The 20,053-nt window shown below is 37.2% G+C and overlaps 1 protein-coding gene and 1 long non-coding RNA gene across 3 annotated transcripts in view; one reads left to right on the forward strand and one right to left on the reverse strand.

Annotated features, from left to right (window-relative positions):
* LOC110678344 (myosin heavy chain, muscle-like) overlaps window positions 1–20,053 on the forward strand; it is a 285,969-nt gene that overhangs the window by 147,896 nt on the left and 118,020 nt on the right. For both annotated transcript variants that reach the window (XM_021851099.1, XM_021851103.1), the window contains exons 7-8: window positions 9,887–10,057; window positions 14,929–15,524. In XM_021851099.1, the coding sequence (XP_021706791.1) occupies window positions 9,887–10,057; window positions 14,929–15,524 (767 nt within the window). The remainder of the gene's footprint in view (window positions 1–9,886; window positions 10,058–14,928; window positions 15,525–20,053) is intronic.
* Window positions 4,002–4,871, reverse strand: LOC110678350. The gene is made up of 3 exons (XR_002501520.1): window positions 4,690–4,871; window positions 4,341–4,619; window positions 4,002–4,280 (listed from the first exon to the last, which is right to left on the reverse strand). It is a non-coding gene; the product is annotated as an uncharacterized LOC110678350 (long non-coding RNA).

Here is a 20,053-nt window from a genome sequence, read left to right on the forward strand (position 1 = left end):
CCAAGAAGGATTACCACCGCTAGCTTTCGCCAACGGGTCCAACGAAAAATCGAAGGCACGGGTCCAAACAAGGATTGTAAGGGGTCGTCCATAAATGACGTAGCATTTTAGGGGGAAGGGGGGTCTTTTCGAATTTATGACGATGTGTGACGAGGGGGAGGGAGGGGTCCCAACTAGTGGACGTAGCATTTTGAATCATGTCGTTAAAAATAGCAGTGCTGAAAAAAATCATTGACAAACAGTTTTTCATCACTTTTTTGTTTGAGCTTAAAAACGGGTTTTTATATGATGTAAATGCTGGGTCTGCTTTTCCGCCCGATAAGGGTTTGTAGTTTCACCTTTCTGAAGTTGATGGGCTTTGGGACGGATAGTTCGGAAATAGGATGGTCGGTGGTAGATGGTGGACCGGAAAATTTGGCTTTGGCGATCGCCAGTAGTTCTTTGTCTAAAACCAAGCCCTGATTTCGTTCTTGTAGTTTAGGTTTAGCTCTACTGTCTACGGTTTGCTCATAACTGACTCGGGAGATCTGTTGTTTTCTTCGTTTTCTCCTTTGTCTAGCTTTTTCGGCTGCTTTTTCTTGATAAGTCTGCTCTAAGTCGTATGCAGACCAATCCTGCCTCCAACACCGTTTGTTTCCTAAGGTACTCCAACCAGAGCGTAATTAATTAAATTAAATTAATTTTTAGTTGAGCTGCTGCACTGCCCATAACTGCATATTTGTAACATTCGACAAAAGTAGGCATTGAGTAAATGGAATATAAAAATTACCAAGAACTCAAAAGTGCTTATTTGAGGCTGGAATTTTGTACAACTCATATCACGCACTGGGTGAATAGTCAGAAAATAATTCTGATAGAAATTTCATTGTTACTACATTAAGGGGCTCATTTATAATCTCAATACGACTGTTATGCGATTACAATTTACTATGTGACAAAACACTTGGAATTTACTAGAACAATCTCAAATATTTCAGTAAGTGGTTCGAAAGTATTTATCATTTGATGACTCTCCCCGGTATTAACTCGAAATTGTCCAAAATGTCGAATGTGGCAAATATGCAGTTATGGGCAGTGCATTTGAATTTGGAAAACTTTGGTCGACGTTCAGCAAATAGGGCAGCGATGGCATTATTACCATTTTCCGGATGGGGTTGATTTGATTCTTGCCAATGCTGTTGCTTTTCAGGTCCATTGATAGTCTGACGTAGTTGTTATTGATGTTGTTCTTGCTAGTGATATTGATGTGACTGCTTAGACACTTGATTGTTGTTTAAACTTTCTGTTAGTTCCTCCTCCAAACTCGTTTGTGGCATTGGTTTTCAGCTGGGAGGGAGAAACCGATACGAAATTTATGTACGTCAAGGCGAGCCGAGATTCTGCTGTCACGAACTGTCACTGTGAGCCCAGATCTAAAACAATGGACATACATAATAAAGGCGCGTAATTGATTAAAATATATTTTTGCATTTTATCAAATGTGACAAAAAATCGTTTGAAAAGCTTTTCATGCTTATTCAAAAGTAATGTCGCAATAGCACCTTTTATTCTGATTGAATATAAAGCATTCAAATACGCATCATTTTACTTTTTCCAATAAAAACGAGAATGAAATGCATAGAAAACTTTGGCCCTTTTTCCATGTTTGTCCAGAACAATCGAAGGAACACATTGAAAGAAAACTAGCGATTTTCATCAAGTCTACCTTGATTGTCGTTGCCGAGCTGGAGTTTTCTTGCAGTTCGAAATAACTTTGTGTCATATTTCGTGTGTAATATCGGTGCCTCCCTCCCAGACTCAGGTAAGTCAGATGTGAAAATATTGTATAATATTGGTCCCAAAATGCTGCCTTGGGGAACACCAGCTCTTACAGGAAGTCTTTCAGATTTGGAGTTCTGATAATTAACCTGAAGTGTACGATTTGACAGATAACTTTGAATTATTCTAACAATGTATGTTGGAAAATTGAAGTTTTTTAATTTTACGATCAAACCTTCATGCCAAACACTGTCGAATGCTTTTTCTATGTCTAGAAGAGCAAGACCAGTAGAATAGCCTTCAGATTTGTTGGAACGGATCAAATTTGTTACACGTAAGAGTTGATGAGTGGTCGAATGTCCATGGCGGAATCCGAACTGTTCATTGGCAAAAATTGAATTTTCGTTGATGTGGGCCATCATTCTGTTACTTCTAATTGATTTTGTTCACAAGTCTCCCTCCGCCGGTAATACTCATAACGTTACTGTGGGGATGTTGGTTCAGCTCATGCACTTGTTGTGAATGAACAAATGAGAGTTTACCAGCTTGGTCAAATCATCCAGATTGATATTCGATTACTCTAGAATGTTTCGCCGAAGATCTGGTGGGGCCAACATTATTGTGCATCCCGATAAAATTCAGAAAGAGAACTTCGCTCATTTTCCTCTTCTTTATCAACGAACTTAAGGTAACACACGATAGACTCATCGTGGCATCCATGAACAATCTATGTTCAAACTATCGTTGAAAAGAAAATATTTCTATTTTATATCATATCGGTCATTCGGTGATCTATCGGATCATATGCTTGCTAGCAACAGGCATGTTCATCTCTGTCTGGTAGAACCGATATCACACCCCGAAAACTGCAAAATTGATAATCATTTATGGATAGCAAACAGTTGCACCTTAAGCACCGCCAACACATTTTCAATCGGAAGGATTTTGGCGCGCTCGAACTGACAAATCCTCCGTTGTGGTGAAACTTCTTCCGTCGACGTGATGTTGGACTGTTTTCAAAAACAGTCGAGATAAAAGCCGAGCCGGCAGAGCAATGACAGTTAAGCTGCGGCCACAATGGTCCGTTAGCGTCGACTTCACCGTCAGCTTTAACTGACAGCTAAAGCTATCAGTACACACTTTGTCAAGTGTGCAAATATTTGGCTATTTGACGTTTCAGACGTTTGCCTAACGTTTGCCGTTTGACTATTGTTTTCCAAAGGTCAGTACACGGTGGACAAACATTTGACAAACTCTTATTTGTCCATGTTTGCCACTCGAGAACTGAACGGAGTTGCAAAGTTGACCAAATAAAACTTGTTTTGGCATACTTTTACAATATATATTTCCTCATATCTTCAAGTATTGGCTATTACAAAGTTAGACAAATATTTGCACATCAATGTTTGTGCAAATATATTTGGTCAGTACACATATGACAAACAAATTTGTCAAAATTTGGCAAAAATTTGCACATTTGGCAAAGTGTGTACTGATAGCTTAAGTTTAAAGTAATGATATTCAATGCAGCACCCCACAATGATGCGTTGCGTCTAACGCACGCATGTACTAAAAACGCTGACGCTGTGCTAAACTTTGAAAATCTTCAAAGTTGACGCAGCAGCCAACGCGTGACGGAAGATTCAAAACAAAAAAAAAATGGCAAAACTTCGGATTCCGCTAGAAATGCAGTCAACATCACACAAAAGTTCAACTCCGAGGAAAAATTGATCACAACTTGATGTAGGTAAACAAGACTACGATGAGAATGACGCAATTCAACAATAATAACAACGCACGACGCAACGCAGTATTGTGCGCATGTGTTGCATTAACGCATCCGTCAACGTTTTTAGTACATTGACGGATGCGTTAACGCTGAAGTCGAAGTCGAAGCTGACGGACCATTGTGGCCCCCACTTTAGTTCGTTCAAAACTTCGCTTCGGAAGTCCAACTGGCGAACTCCAGATTGGTGCTGCGAAGTCAACACGGAGAAAACGAAGTACTCAAATTTGGGTTCTTTCTACCCAACTTGGCACCTTTGTGCGTTACCCCAAATTTGAGTAAATAGCATTGTACTCAAATTTAGGTTATCGCATCGAATTACCTCAGTGGGTGATTTTTACTTAATGCTACCTCGGATAACAAAACTCAAAAATAGGTATTTTTAATCGATTCAAAAATAAGTCAAAAATGCAAAACGCATACGATATGTTTTTGTAATCAATAAAAATAAACTGAATTCAACTTGACTAATAAAATAATTTATTTTCTTTAATTTACGGAAGGAATCAATGCAATGAAATTGCATCTAAAATATTACTAAAACAAATATTATTAGGATGCATTAGGAAACACATAAAAAATATATTGATTTTGAATTGGTTTGCATAGCCAATAGCGTGGGCGGCAGGAACGACGTCATCGGTGCAGGAAACAATTTGGATCGGGTGAAAACACATATAGCAACCAACTGGGGCCGGCAATCATGTACTGGGAACGCCATTGGAAAGCTCGACACCTTTAAACAGAAGAGGATTTGTTTTTTTTTTTTTTCTCGGGACCAGAAGAAATCACTAACCTTCATATCCGCCTTTATCAAACCCTGAAGGGCATCTGGAACGGTCAATGGAGCCAAAGTCGGGACGGAGTGGCTACTGTCGGGAGTAGCGCGGATTTTTTTTTCAGTAACAATAACCAGCTGCTCGGTTCCAGGAATCGTGAATGTTGGGTGGCGGAAGCGGCAAACAGTGCTTCGAACAGGGTAGTAGCTATCGGGAGCAGGGAACATTAAGTTTATCGGGATCAGGCATTTTTCGATTCCGGCAATCGTGCATCAAACCAATCGATAACTGAATTCCTGAAAAAAGAGACCAATTAACATTTTGCTCACCGATTTCATCGGTGGGGAATAGTTCAAAGATGTTTACCTTTAGTAAATCCGGATCTCGGAATATTTACAGCTCAGTTGCAGGAGTTCCATATGAAACAGCTTCAGGAATAACAGCGAAGCATATTGATATTATATAATTAAAAAACACAATAACAAATCTTAACTACGTCTTACACCAACGACGTCTAGTCTGGAATGAACATTGTTGGCATTGCAATATGGCTGTCACATTTTTTCATCCAAAATTGAGTTTAAACTACTAAACGGGCAGTACGCAGCTTCAATGCCACACGTTGAGTTATTTTAACTCAACTTTTTGTTTTTTGAGTGTTTGGTAATTTAATGATCGATTTATAAATTTATGTGACTAAAGGTGAAACAGGGTTTATGAGGAAATTATAAATAGTTGTTGTGTGCCAATTCTAGTGATTCCGTAATTATAGTTTTGCTCAAGAAGTACAAATATGCAAATATTGCTCAGAATGTTCAAATATGAAAATTTGTTGGTGAATAAGTTGAACAAGTATTTTTTAACTCAAATTTGGGTTTTCGTTGGCAACTCAAAGTTTGGGTAAAAAGTACGTATCTGACAGAATGAAAATCACCCATTTCATGAGTTCGACTGGCTTTACTTAATTTTGAGTTTAAAAAAACTTATTTTTGAGTACTTCGTTTTCTCCGTGAATAGGCCAGGAGAAGTGGATGAACTTGTCATTCATTTTTCTGTCAAATCTCATACAAAATCTACTTTTTCTTTGACATAAATTCACTCTAGGTGAACCACTTCCCCTGGCCTATACCTGGGAGGGAGGCACCGATACAACACACAAAATTGGATACAATTCAATGAGAATATATACTAAGGTGTGGAAGAAGAAGCAACAGCTATGTATTAGTAAAGAGAAAAAACGTAAGCAAAATCTCGGCTCACTGTAACGTAGAGAAATTTTGCATTGGTTTCTCCTAAAGAAACTATAAGCAAAGAAGCGAAATGTTCCAATTGGAATTCCAAGTTTACTGTCAATGTCATTCCAATCGAGCAGGAGACTTGTCAAACACTTTTTCACACAAGCTGAAAACGGCTCACACAAAAATGTTACCGCCCACGAAAATTTTGCTTCTTCTGAAGTAGCATATTTTCTGAATACTTGAGTGTCGGTTGCAATTTTCATGCTTTGCATAAAGAATGCTCTACTCATTACATTGGTTTTCCACACATTCAGTCAATTTTACATTCGTTACCCAAACCTGTGAAAATTCAACACATAAAACCTGTGACTCACTTTTAGCGTGGGATTCAACATTGGCAGTGCTGCGTAATAGATTTGGCACAGTTGCTAGCTGATTTTTTTGAATATGATCAGATTTCGTCTCTTTATAATTTAGACTCTTTAGTTTCTCCCTCCCAGGTCAACACCACTTTATCAATCACAGCAGCATCTTTACTCTCACGTTCAGTCGACCCGAACTGACATTTGTTGGCCATTGTCTTCGACCTCAACAAGAACTTATCGAGCGTTTCACCAGAATATTCATACAATTTTCACAAATTATTCTTTTGTCAGCAAAATAAGATAAAACTGATGAAATGAAGTAGTTTTTGTCATACAACATTTTGAAAAACCTAGTTTATGTAGTCAAAATCATATAAATTCTGTTTGATAATGAGATTTTTCAATACTCTTAGTAGATACGCCAATAATTCACATTTTTCATTTTAACGTTAGAGTATGAAATTTTTCAAAATTTCAACAGGTTTTCACTGTGGATACTATTAGTAAAATGTATTTTATCGTATGAGCAGTAGAGTGGTTCAAAAAATCGTTTTTGCTCCACACCGCTCATTCGATTCTAGATCAAATTCTGAGTGTCCTCCCAAAATTTGAGCTCATTTGGATGAAAACTGTGACTGCACAAGCCCTTCAAAGTTTATATGGGAATTCCTATGGGAAAAGCAACCAATTCATTCAATCGGTCATAGTGTTTGCCCACGTGCTCTTGGGGATTAGAGCTACGTTGATACTATGAGATACATTCATCAGCTACAACTTTGCCGAAGACCGTTTTCAAATCGGACGCCTCAGTAATTAGTTATTGATTTATATCCAGTCACAAATTCTTCAGCAGTGCTCATTTAACTTCTGAACAGGCAACATTGCTGCACCTGGCGCGAAAGATAGCACGCACAAATCATGGCTACTACACTGATAAAATTAACATAGTACCAGCAACCATATCGAGGGTGTAGTTAAAAATATTTTACCACTTGATTTCAACGGAACATGGAACATTTTTGGAAAAACTAATCCGTTGTGAGTTTTACTATGTTTTGACAACCATAGTTGAGCGTGGTGAAATTTACCATGTCCATATTCAAAATGAACATAGGGTTATGGTAAAATTGCCCATGGTTGTTGTTGTCATATGGTAGATTGATTGTTTGTTTTGAACTGTCAGCATGAAGGAAAAAGAACCATATTTTGTTGTTTTCATTTATTTTTATGCAAAATAGCGATATTGGCTGAATCCTATTTTACCTGGACAGCTGCGGCGATACTCCGCGTGAAGGCACACTCCGCTTGGCAATGTCCCCGGTTAGATTGATGGTGCTGTCGTCGTCCTCGTTCGACAAAAATGGACCGGACGGGGTATGTTAATTTCGATTGCTCAGCTGTTTCTGCAAAAGGAGTTAATGCCGATCGGGGAAATGTCGTTTCACCCGTTCGGGGGGAAGATCATCACGTCAACCCATTCGTAGTTGCCGAACATTTTGCTGGAACTATCAGTGATTATCACGGGACCATCTTCCGGGTTGAACATATCTCAGCGTGCTCTTGATTCCGCCGGAGCACTGCGACTCGATTTAGTCCTGCAAGTCAGCCATGTTCAGTTTGTGAACAAACAGAACCTGCGAAAACGATCAGAAATTAGTTACCACAGTTCTTGCATTTAGTGCGCATTTACTTACCGATGCAATATCGTAGGGCTGTCGTAAACCAAATATGTATTCGGGATTAAATCTATTGTAATCTACAGTTGAAAAAGTTTATGTAGTTAGGTACATGGTTGTAGGTATGGACGTTTTAGAAACCACAGCAAGAATGTCTTCCAGAACATTTTGGCCAACTACGTTGTATGGTAAAGATTACTATTTAAATTGTCGCGGATTCGTAGTTGTCGTCACAATTTTTCGATACACCTAACCATTTTTATGGTTATGGTTATCATTTTACGGCATAGTAATGATAAGAATGGTTGTATGTTTAAACATACTATTATTTTTCTATCAGTGTATGTTTCACTGCATATATCCAGTGATGCCTGCAGAGCAGTCCAATAATTATAGCCAAAGTTTTACAACTCATTAAAAAATCAATAACAAATTACTGGGTCGTCCGATGTAAAAACGGTCTTCGGCAAAGTTGTAGCTGATGGATGTATCTCACAGTATCAACGTAGTTGTAATCGCCAAGAGCACTTGGGCAAACACTATGACCGATTGAATAAATTGGTTGCTTTTCCAATAGTAATTCCCATGTAAACTTTAAAGGGTTGTGCAGTCTCAGTTTTCATCCAAATGAGCTCAAATTTTGGGAGGACACTCAGAATTTGACGTTGAATCGAATTAGCGGTGTGGAGCAAAAACGATTTTTTGAACCACTCTAATGAGCAGTGAGATTTTATGCAAATTAGAATTTTTATTGTGTCTCAGTCGAAACCCAAATGCACGGTGAATGGACCCTTTTCAATATATATGGTTCCTATTACCGTGCATTAGGGTAAAAGGCATGAAATTATTCGGTAATATTAGATTTATTCTTATGTCGTAATTAAACTACTTCATATTTAATTTTTGAGTGAATATGGAATGGTTTGGATAATACAGTCAAACCTCCTATAACGATTTTAGTGAAAAAATAATGATTAAGCCAATTTTTAAACTTTTTATGGTTTCTATTGTAAATGAAGATTTGAATACTCTTAAACACTACTAGCAACATAGTTTTTCCATCAACAGCGTTTCTTCAAGATACGAAATAAAATCATGACGAAAACTATACGCACGGTGAATGGTGCACTAGTGTGCACGGTAAATGGTGACATAGAACGGTACGAGGCGACCTTAACATGACATTTTCCTACATAATTTTTGAGTAGGTTTTTGCTATGCATCACTAATTTTAGATTTTTTTTTGGTAATCCATTGTTCTTTCCCTCACGCTATGTCTGAACCAGACGATTATAAAAATCGAATGTACATCGGATTTTTTCTCGCTAGAGTTTAGTATTTGGGTTATATTTTAATAATCGGAAAGTTTTAAAATATTCCATCGATGAAATTTTGATTTTTTCCACTTTTTAGCCATTTTTTATACTAAATCCCTTGAAAATCTCGTTTTCGACGCATTTCAGCCAATACTAAATGTATGGAAAAAATTTCACCGATAGAATATTTTAAAACCTTCCGATTATGAAAATCTAGACCAAATACTGATCTCCAGCGAGAAAAAATCCGATGTACATTCGATTTTTATAATCGTCTGATTCAGACATAGCGTGCCCCTTTTATGTTTGCACATCGTCCAGTACAGTGGCATTTAAATAAAACTTCTCAAAAGTTCTCATAGCGTTCGCGATTTTCAATCTCAATAGGGTCCCTGTCTCAATTTTAGTGCCAAACGCTAAAGTTTAGGTCAAAAACATATGTTTACTCGATTTTCTAATGTTTTCCGATGGTTTAAGTCCAAAAAACATTTTTAATTTTTTTTTTAATTTTGTCACACCCCTTGGTTTAAACTCAAATTTTGGGTGTATTTTGTTTTCCGTGTCCCTTCCGAAATGTCAGAAAGGAACAACCCCGGTGTTAAAAAGTTGAACCCCTGTGGTATTTTTGTCGACTAAGCGAACGTCAAACATGATCTCAAGTGTCAAGGTTCATTTATGGATCCAATTTTTAAATTAAAGTTCTAATATGATATATCCGTTATTTGAGCGGGAAAAAATGCTAAAGTAGTTACATGCTCTTTCGTGTTATGAAATGAAAACAAGATTTCGTTAAACATTTTAGGACCCTATAACCAGCTCTGATAACGAAATCCCAATAAAAAAAACATTATATATATATATATATATATATATATATATATATATATATATATATATATATATATATATATATATATATATATATAATATATATACATGTGTGTGTTTCTTTTTACTTTTTATTTTAGTTTAATGGATTCGAGCAGCTGTGTATTAATTTCACCAACGAGAAATTACAACAATTCTTCAATCATCACATGTTTGTACTGGAACAAGAGGAATACAAAAAGGAGGGCATTAATTGGGCTTTCATTGATTTTGGTATGGATTTGCTAGCCTGCGTCGAGCTAATTGAAAAGGTAAGTAATTTATTATTTATTATTTTATTTTTTTATTTTATTTTATTTATTATTGGTTGCCTAAAATTGTACAAAATAAATAAAAATTATAAGAAAATGGTTAAAAATATAAAATTTAATACGAAGATGTTGTAGATGCACACATCATCAAGAGAAAATTATTGACAGTTCGATCAACAATATGGAATCATTGCCTACTAAGACCTTGCTATAAAATCTATAGGCAAGAAATGTCAAAATTAAATCACCCCTTGTTGATTTATAGCCAGCGTAAAAAGCTGGTATCGTCATTTGTTTTGATTTTTCTGATTGTTATGTATTGAGTATGAGGGACTTAAAATGTTGCACCAAATGATCCACTTGTCCCACCATGATGGAATAAGTGGATCACCAATAAAAAAATATCTGTTTTAAAAACAAATGTGGAGTAATTATGTATAGTAAGGATGATATTACTCTCGTTCTTGGTATTAGTAACTAGCATTTTTTTGATTTTGATTAAGAGTCACAACCTTTCTTCTGGTGTGAGCAGGCAATGGACATCAACTGCAGCGATTTGCAGTAGACAGGATGTCCCGGGCCCGATATATCTGACAAGCCAATCGAGCCCTCTGTCACCATAGAAGATGGTGTCTCCATCATGTCGATAGCCTGGGTGTGAGCGAATTTCAAACTATTTGGATGACGGGATTGATTTGAATACGCAAAGTTACATCAACATGGTCACATTACGTCAAAATACTGAAATTATCCTACCTATTACTGTTCGTCGGCCATTCGTTTGCGATAATCGATGTTTTTGAAAAGCTGATCATATTAGGATTCTGGATAATTTACAGAAGTGAAAATTGCACACTTTCATATAGAAACAATACGCTTCGAGCTGGTAGTCGATTTGTATACCGCAGGATTTCCCTTTATTTTTAATCATCGGGTATCGAAATAATACATTAAGATATATACAAATACTTGCTTGATACCGCAACAAACTAAGAGCTTTGAAAAGCTAGCTACTTTCACTAATGAAGTTTCTTAGTAAAGGAAGACAATTCTCCCATGCATCAATAAATAAATGAATAAATTACTAATTTCTAAGGTCTACGAAAAGCCACACACGCTATGTCTGAACCAGACGATTATAAAAATCGAATGTACATTGGGTTTCTTCTTGCTAGTGTTAAGTAATTGATTTATATTTTCATAATCGGAAGGTTTTAAAATATTCCATCGGTGAAATTTTGATTTTTTTTTCCATTTTTTAGCTATTTTTTATACTAAAACCCTTGAAAACCCCGCTTTCGACGAATTTCTGCCCATACAAAATGTATGGAAAAAATTTCACCGATTGAATATTTTAAAACCTTCCGATTATGAAATTATAGAGCAAAATCTGATCTCTAGCGAGAAAAAACCAAATGTACATTCGATTTTTATAATCGTCTGGTTCAGGCATAGCGTGCCACAGTGTACGTCCTCATGTCCCAAGTTACAACCTTAGTCTGCTTTGTCAAATGGCTTAACCCAGAGCACAAACTTCCGCGCGCTTTTGCTAGGCTCGCCAGCTCGCCCAGAAAGCTCTCCCTGATTCTAACAGGTATTTCTATCCCACAAACTTGCTTGACCAACACAAACCCATATAACATTTTTGCTCTATTGGTAACGGTAGAGCAACCAGTACCTTACGCAGCTGCGAATAACGTAGGACTTGTCATTTACTCTCATCTAGGGCAAATGTACCATTAGTGGTGCACCTAAGCGAAAACTGCTAAAACATGGTGATAAAATCAAAAATTATATGATTTTAGCGTATCAATCGCTAGATCTCAAATCCTTCTATCATTCAAATGTATAAAAATCACGATTCATTTGAAATTTCCCTGCAAAAAGCCTTGCACCAACAATAGGAACACTGTTCCTTTAGTTGAGGTATGTTTTAAGAATGGTTCCTTTAGTGGCGCAAACCATTGATTTCTTATGGGACCCTCCACTATGGGTACTGATGCACCACTATAGGTGCAAAGGAGCAAAAAATTTAAGCAAAATAATTGTTTAAAATAGGTTTATGGTTAAATTTCATGAATATTTTTCGATAACTTGTATCATTTTCACATCGTACATCATAGAAAAATATCACATAGCCATAAAAAAGTGCGAAACATGTCAAAACACACTACCTCCACTATTGGAGCTACCTCCACTAGGGGAGCATTTGCCCTACCTATCCCCCATGATATTGAATGAAATCGTGACAATCAATGACAAATCGATCAACAACAAATCAGTTTGTTCTGGTAGATTAATCGGAAACACTGGCATACATTCAGATTCAGACGTGATTTTGTATTTTGAAATTCATTTTCAGTTTATGAATTTTGCAACAGTTTAATCCTCCTAAAATAAATAAAACTAGCATTAGAGAAAACAACAAAATATAACAAGGATTTAAAATATGAAACTTTTTTGGGATTCGGTATCCTGGAAACACGAATATATTTGTTGTTCGTCAACATGAAAAAAAAATACTTCAACACAAAGATTGCTACGATCCAACTATAAAAAATATAGTGTATTTAAAAACCGTCAAATAGGGGTGATTCAAAAGTTATGGCATGTCTAGCGTAAAAAGCTGGATTAGTCCCTCGTTTGATATCCACAGAAAAAGTTTTAATTACATTATTCATATTAGCTGTACATAACAATGAAGTTGACTCTTGATTTTTCTGTATCCACTTACCCCACGGTACCTTATATAGAACTGCATGATACCGATTAAAGAAACTGTAAGCAAAGAAGCGAAATGTTCCAATTGGAATTCCAAGTTTACTGTCAATGTCATTCCAATCGAGCAGGAGACTTGTCAAACACTTTTTCACACAAGCTGAAAACGGCTCACACAAAAATGTTACCGCCCACGAAAATTTTGCTTCTTCTGAAGTAGCATATTTTCTGAATACTTGAGTGTCGGTTGCAATTTTCATGCTTTGCATAAAGAATGCTCTACTCATTACATTGGTTTTCCACACATTCAGTCAATTTTTCATTCGTTACCCAAACCTGTGAAAATTCAACACATAAAACCTGTGACTCACTTTTAGCGTGGGATTCAACATTGGCAGTGCTGCGTAATAGATTTGGCACAGTTGCTAGCTGATTTATTTTGAATATGATCAGATTTCGTCTCTTTATAATTTAGACTCTTTAATACCGATGGGAGAGAGAAAATTTGTGACATTCATGGGTACTACCAGGTCCGTCACACTCGGGCTCAGATTGGATACCACTTCTAGTACTGCATTTGGTCCCTCGCTGAGACGAGACTCGCGAAGACGGTCTTCTTTTTCTGTGATTGCTGAGTTTTTTTCTTATTCCACTTTGTGCATATCAATTATGCGCATGCGCATACCAATTATGCGCATGCTGTTCAAATCCTCACATGAACCTCTCAGCAAAAATATTGAGTTTGCATCACATCGAATCATGAATAGCCGTTTGAGTGAAATTTCATGCCAGCAAACGTAGCAGACATTAGAAACAATTAATCTTCTATTTAGATTTATCAGCAACTTTGGAAAAAAACTGCTCCACCGACTGAGGTTTTTAATAACAGTTTACTTTGAACACAATACTTTTCACTTTTTCAGCCATAAAAACGGGGGGCTGCATTTGACGTTTCGTGAGAGGAGAATCTGGGTTGCATATGACGTTGATATTTTTCCTCTTCGCGAGTCTCTCTCAGGTCCCTCGGTAGTGCAAAAGGTACCCAAGTTTGACAGATCGCAGTACACTTTTCACGGCATTCTAGATTACCTTATGAGCCATGAAATTTTGGGCAACTGCAAGGGACATGGTGGTCTTTAATTTGTCTTTGGTACTACTGTATCATAGCCTACGTGATTAAAAAATACTGAATTGAAACTACGCAAGGTTGTATGCCCATGTGGGTTCTCCTGAAATGCTTGTTTGTGCTTTTAAAGTTCGTCAAGTTGGAACGGCATTTTTCGATATATGTAGCAAAAAATGTTGTACGCAACTCATCGCAAAACTCGATTTTTTTTACAACTCGTACTGAAAAAAATCATCATTTCACTACTTGTTGCATAATAGTAGTTTACGGAACAAGTTGCAGAATGATGATTTTTACAGCACGAGTGGTAAATTTATCATACGAGGCTTGTCGAGTAGGATAATGACGACGAGTGCTGTAAAAATCGAGTTCTGCAACGAGTTGCGTACAACATTTTTTGCAATTTCGTAGAAAACCACTTGAGGGCATCACAAATTATATTGGAATGCATTCATCATCATTTTGCAATTTCTGAAAAATTGTTGTGTTATGATTCATAACGCAACTCAAAACAGTTGCGCAATGAGAAAGCGTTGCTTAATGAATTATTACAGCACTGGTTTCAGTTGCGTAATGACTATTCCCGCACTGCATTTCAGTGCAGGAAAGTAGGTCGTTTCATGACAGATTGGCGTGATGAAAAACAGCCTATGAGCCTCTGTACGTGCCATAAATTCTTTTGTTCTTTTGACTTTTACTGTGCGCTGTGTGTTGGTGCTGTCTCGCTCTCTCTCAGGGGGAAACTTGAAAACAGCGCGCTCTCTTTCACTCTTTCGTCAAATTTGTAAACAACAAGGCCAGTAAAAGTCAAAACCCCGTACTAAATCAAAGCAATGCAGTCCCCTATTACGATGAGAAATTGCAAAAATAACTATTATGATTGCTTTGGTTTGGCCGCGTTTGGCATTCAGTCTAAGAAAATCAGGGGAAAATTTCAACATCTCTGTGCAGTGTATTTTTCCCTGATTTAAAATTTGTAGCAGTCAATAAATCAAGCCTTTAATTTATGTCTTTCTTATTTTTTCAGCCTATGGGTATACTTTCAATTCTTGAAGAAGAATCTATGTTTCCAAAGGCCACAGACCAAACATTTGTAGAGAAGCTGATTACCAATCATTTAGGAAAGTCTGCTCCATTCATGAAACCACGACCACCAAAACCAGGTATTCCAGCTGGCCATTTTGCCATTGGTCACTATGCAGGAGTTGTTTCGTATAATATCACTGGCTGGCTAGAAAAAAATAAGGATCCATTGAATGATACTGTTGTTGAGCAATTCAAAAAAGGTGAAAATAGTCTTTTGGTTGAAATCTTCAGTGAAGCCGCAGCCGCTCCGGCGGAAGGGGCAGCACCTGCTGCAAAAGGAGGCCGTGGTAAAAAAGGTGCAGCTTTTGCTACAGTGTCATCAGCTTACAAAGAGCAGCTCAACAATTTGATGACTACATTACAGTCAACCTCACCTCATTTTGTGCGTTGCATCATTCCAAATGAATTGAAACAAACAGGCCTCATTGATGCTAAATTGGTTATGCATCAGCTAACATGTAACGGTGTGCTTGAAGGCATTCGTATCTGTCGTAAAGGATTCCCAAACAGAATGATGTACCCTGATTTCAAGCAGCGGTAAGTATCACGCATAAAGTAATCCTGTTGGTGTATTCAGAGCACTTATTCTTTGATTTTTGCTTTTGCTTCGTTCGTCCAACTTCGTCTCGCTCGCACGTTCGTCCGCGCTCAAGAAAATCACTCCTTTTTTTCGATCACTCGCGACGTGCGCAGACGATTTGGAAAACGATTTCACATCACTTTTGTTCTTCTTTACGGGACAGTTTGCTAATTAAACGCCTCCTCTTGGTACCTAAAGCATTTGAAACTATTCTTCTTCTTCACGGCATCAGAAAACGTGGCGGAGTCGCTTTTCACTGCGCTCCTCCTCCTCTTTCTGTCGGGTGTGAGATCACTGCGTCCATTTTTTAGAACTATTGTTTTCTCTTCTCGCGCTTTGATTAGTCGATCTCGGTGGTAATTCTTCCGATGTTCTAGATGTTAAATTATCCTCGTAGGGTTTCTGGTCTACTAACAAGTTCTCATCTGACGTGCTTGTTCTATCATAAAAATCTCTTCTGAATGGATTGCTGGAAATCAAACATTTAGCATGATTGACATGACGATCTAATTCGATTGCTGGAAATCAAACATTTAGCATGATTGACATGACGATCTAATTCTACCCGCTAGTCAAATTCTTCACAGTGATCCTTGTTCCGTTTCTTTTTATAACCACAAATGGCTGAGGGTTAACATTTGTCGTCAATTTGTTGCGTTTGCGCCAGCTTTGCGTTTGTTATCACCATAGAATTTTCCTTTTTCTTTTCTTGTTCTGTCATTATGCTTCATTGCAGTTACATCAGGCTGTAAAATAAATGGTTAATTTAGATAATATAAAAACTTATACCATAATGAAATACTATTTCGATTATACTGGTAACTCCTTCGGGATCTTCTGCAACATGAAGTTTGTCCTTTAGTATCCTGCCCATCAATAGCTTTGATGGGGCTACATTAGTTGTTGAATGTGGAGTATGACGATATGCTAATAGATAGTCATACATATCATTTTTCCAATCTCGTCCCATTGCAGTGCTAATCCTTATTGTTTTTAACAATGATCTATTGTACCTTTCTACAAAGCCATTCTGGAATGGTGCGTATGACACGGAGTGATTGATAGTAACTGCATTCATTTTACAAAAATTCGCGAACTCTTCTGAACAGAATGGTGGGCCATTATCGCAAACTATTTGTTCAGGGTACCCAAACCTAGCCTAAATCACCCTTAGCTTGAAAATTGTTAGTTTTGCCGTTGTTGAAGACATAATTTCTACTTCCGGATATCTTGAATAGTAATCTACCAACACTAGCAAATGTACCGTAATCCGGGGTATCATTGATCAGCAGGGTAACATTGATCGGAATGACTCATATCGTAAAAAGTTCGTATCATTATTTATTGATGGAACATTTCCAAACCATGGATGGTGCTTCTCTTTCTTATATCCATGAGCTAATGAAAGTGAAGATTTTTGCGAAAATTGCGTTTTTATGGGTAAGGATGACACTACCGAAAATTCATGTCTCACATAAGTTCTGCAAACGGTATGAGCAAGAAAAATGCGGTTCTTACTAAAAATAGCATCACCGAAAACGATTAAGTTGTCAAAATTCTCATGCTGAATTATGCAACATTAACGAATTACTGTAAAGAATATAGAATTCCCTTAGGAAATTGCCTACCTTTAGGCGTATTCCGTGGTTCGGAGTGTTTTTATTTTTAAAATAACTCAAAAAGTAAATGACTCGTAAGCGTTTGGTCTTCATATTCGGCTTCGGGGGTCATGATTTAAGTAAGTAACGACATTTTCAATATTACCGAATGTTGTTTACATATGTGATCAATGTTACCCCATATCAACATAATCAAAAACTCACTTAAAACATTTTTTAAAACATGCTTAAATCTTCCAAAAAACAAAATGCAGTGTGTAGTCACGAGCTATGGCTGGCAGTACTTGTTTTAAAAATACGAAATTTGCAACATTAGCATTTTCAAACGAAATACTTAAGAAATATTCAAAAAAATGATCAATGTTACCCCGGATTAAGGTACTCCGTTTGAAACTTCAGTGAAATCCAAAGCTAGTTTACGCCTCGGGCCATCAGAAATTTGTATTCTACACATAGGCTCGACATCTGGTTCCGAAACAAGAAGGCACTCTTTGCAAGAATTCACATAAGATTTCACCATCGTATCTATTCGAGCCCACTATACTTTTTCTCTTAGCCGTTTCTTCATAGCATCTATCCCTAAATGGGGTTCATGGGCTAGTTTCAATACTCGTTGTTGCAAAATCCGTGGAATGACAATTTTGTACGCTTTTAACAAAATTCACCATCTGTTGATAAGTCATTGGCAATTGTTTTGTACTGACTTAATGTTATCGGCCATCGTTTCACAGGAAATGGTAACCATTTAATGAGTTCGCCGATCTGTATGTCCTTTTTAGTCGCTTCTTTAATCTCAGCAATAGGTATAGCTACAGGACACGAATCTGCTGACACTTGACATATAATAAGTTCGATTTCTTCATCAAAACTTTTCACAGAAATGTCTTTTCCATGACAAAGTCTTGAAAAGGGATCAGCCAAATTCGATTTTCCTGGCCGATATATAACTTTATAATCATAGGCCATCAATCGAAGCTTCCATCTTTCAATTCTAGCACATGGCCTTGCGTGATCACCGAAAATAGAGACTAGTGGCTTGTGATCTGTAATGAGCCAAAAGAATTTGCGCATACCAATTATGCGCATGCTGTTCAAATCTCACATGAACCTCTCAGCAAAAAATATTGAGTTTGCATCACATCGAATCATGAATAGCTGTATGAGTGAAATTTCATGCCAGCAAACGTAGCAGACATTAGCAACAATTAATCTTCTACTTAGATTTATCAGCAACTTTGGAAAAAACTGCTCCACCGACTGAGGTTTTTAATAACAGTTTACTTTGAACACAATACTTTTCACTTTTTCAGCCATAAAAACGGGGGGCTGCATTTGACGTTTCGTGAGAGGAGAATCTGGGCTGCATATGACGATGATATTTTTCCTCTTCGCGAGTCTCTCTCAGGTCCCTCGGTAGTGCAAAAGGTACCCAAGTTTAACAGATCACAGTACACTTTTCACGGCATTCTAGATTACCTTATGAGCCATGAAATTTTGGGCAACTGCAAGGGACATGGTGGTCTTTAATTTGTCTTTGGTACTACTGTATCATAGCCTACGTGATTAAAAAATACTGAATTGAAACTACGCAAGGTTGTATGCCCATGTGGGTTCTCCTGAAATGCTTGTTTGTGCTTTTAAAGTTCGTCAAGTTGGAACGGCATTTTTCGATATATGTAGCAAAAAATGTTGTACGCAACTCATCGCAAAACTCGATTTTTTTTACAACTCGTACTGAAAAAAATCATCATTTCACTACTTGTTGCATAATAGTAGTTTACGGAACAAGTTGCAGAATGATGATTTTTACAGCACGAGTGGTAAATTTATCATACGAGGCTTGTCGAGTAGGATAATGACGACGAGTGCTGTAAAAATCGAGTTCTGCAACGAGTTGCGTACAACATTTTTTGCAATTTCGTAGAAAACCACTTGAGGGCATCACAAATTATATTGGAATGCATTCATCATCATTTTGCAATTTCTGAAAAATTGTTGTGTTATGATTCATAACGCAACTCAAAACAGTTGCGCAATGAGAAAGCGTTGCTTAATGAATTATTACAGCACTGGTTTCAGTTGCGTAATGACTATTCCCGCACTGCATTTCAGTGCAGGAAAGTAGGTCGTTTCATGACAGATTGGCGTGATGAAAAACAGCCTATGAGCCTCTGTACGTGCCATAAATTCTTTTGTTCTTTTGACTTTTACTGTGCGCTGTGTGTTGGTGCTGTCTCGCTCTCTCTCAGGGGGAAACTTGAAAACAGCGTGCTCTCTTTCACTCCTTCGTCAAATTTGTAAACAACAAGGCCAGTAAAAGTCAAAACTCCGTACTAAATCAAAGCAATGCAGTCCCCTATTACGATGAGAAATTGCAAAAATAACTATTATGATTGCTTTGGTTTGGCCGCGTTTGGTATTCAGTCTAAGAAAATCAGGGGAAAATTTCAACAGAATGGTGGGCCATTATCGCAAACTATTTGTTCAGGGTACCCAAACCTAGCCTAAATCATCCTTAGCTTGAAAATTGTTAGTTTTGCCGTTGTTGAAGACATAATTTCTACTTCCGGATATCTTGAATAGTAATCTACCAACACTAGCAAATGTACCGTAATCCGGGGTATCATTGATCAGCAGGGTAACATTGATCGGAATGACTCATATCGTAAAAAGTTCGTATCGTTATTTATTGATGGAACATTTCCAAACCATGGATGGTGCTTCTCTTTCTTATATCCATGAGCTAATGAAAGTGAAGATTTTTGCGAAAATTGCGTTTTTATGGGTAAGGATGACACTACCGAAAATTCATGTCTCACATAAGTTCTGCAAACGGTATGAGCAAGAAAAATGCGGTTCTTACTAAA

Source organism: Aedes aegypti, chromosome 1 (genome assembly GCF_002204515.2).
Source record: "Aedes aegypti strain LVP_AGWG chromosome 1, AaegL5.0 Primary Assembly, whole genome shotgun sequence".
Lineage (NCBI taxonomy): Eukaryota > Metazoa > Arthropoda > Insecta > Diptera > Culicidae > Aedes > Aedes aegypti.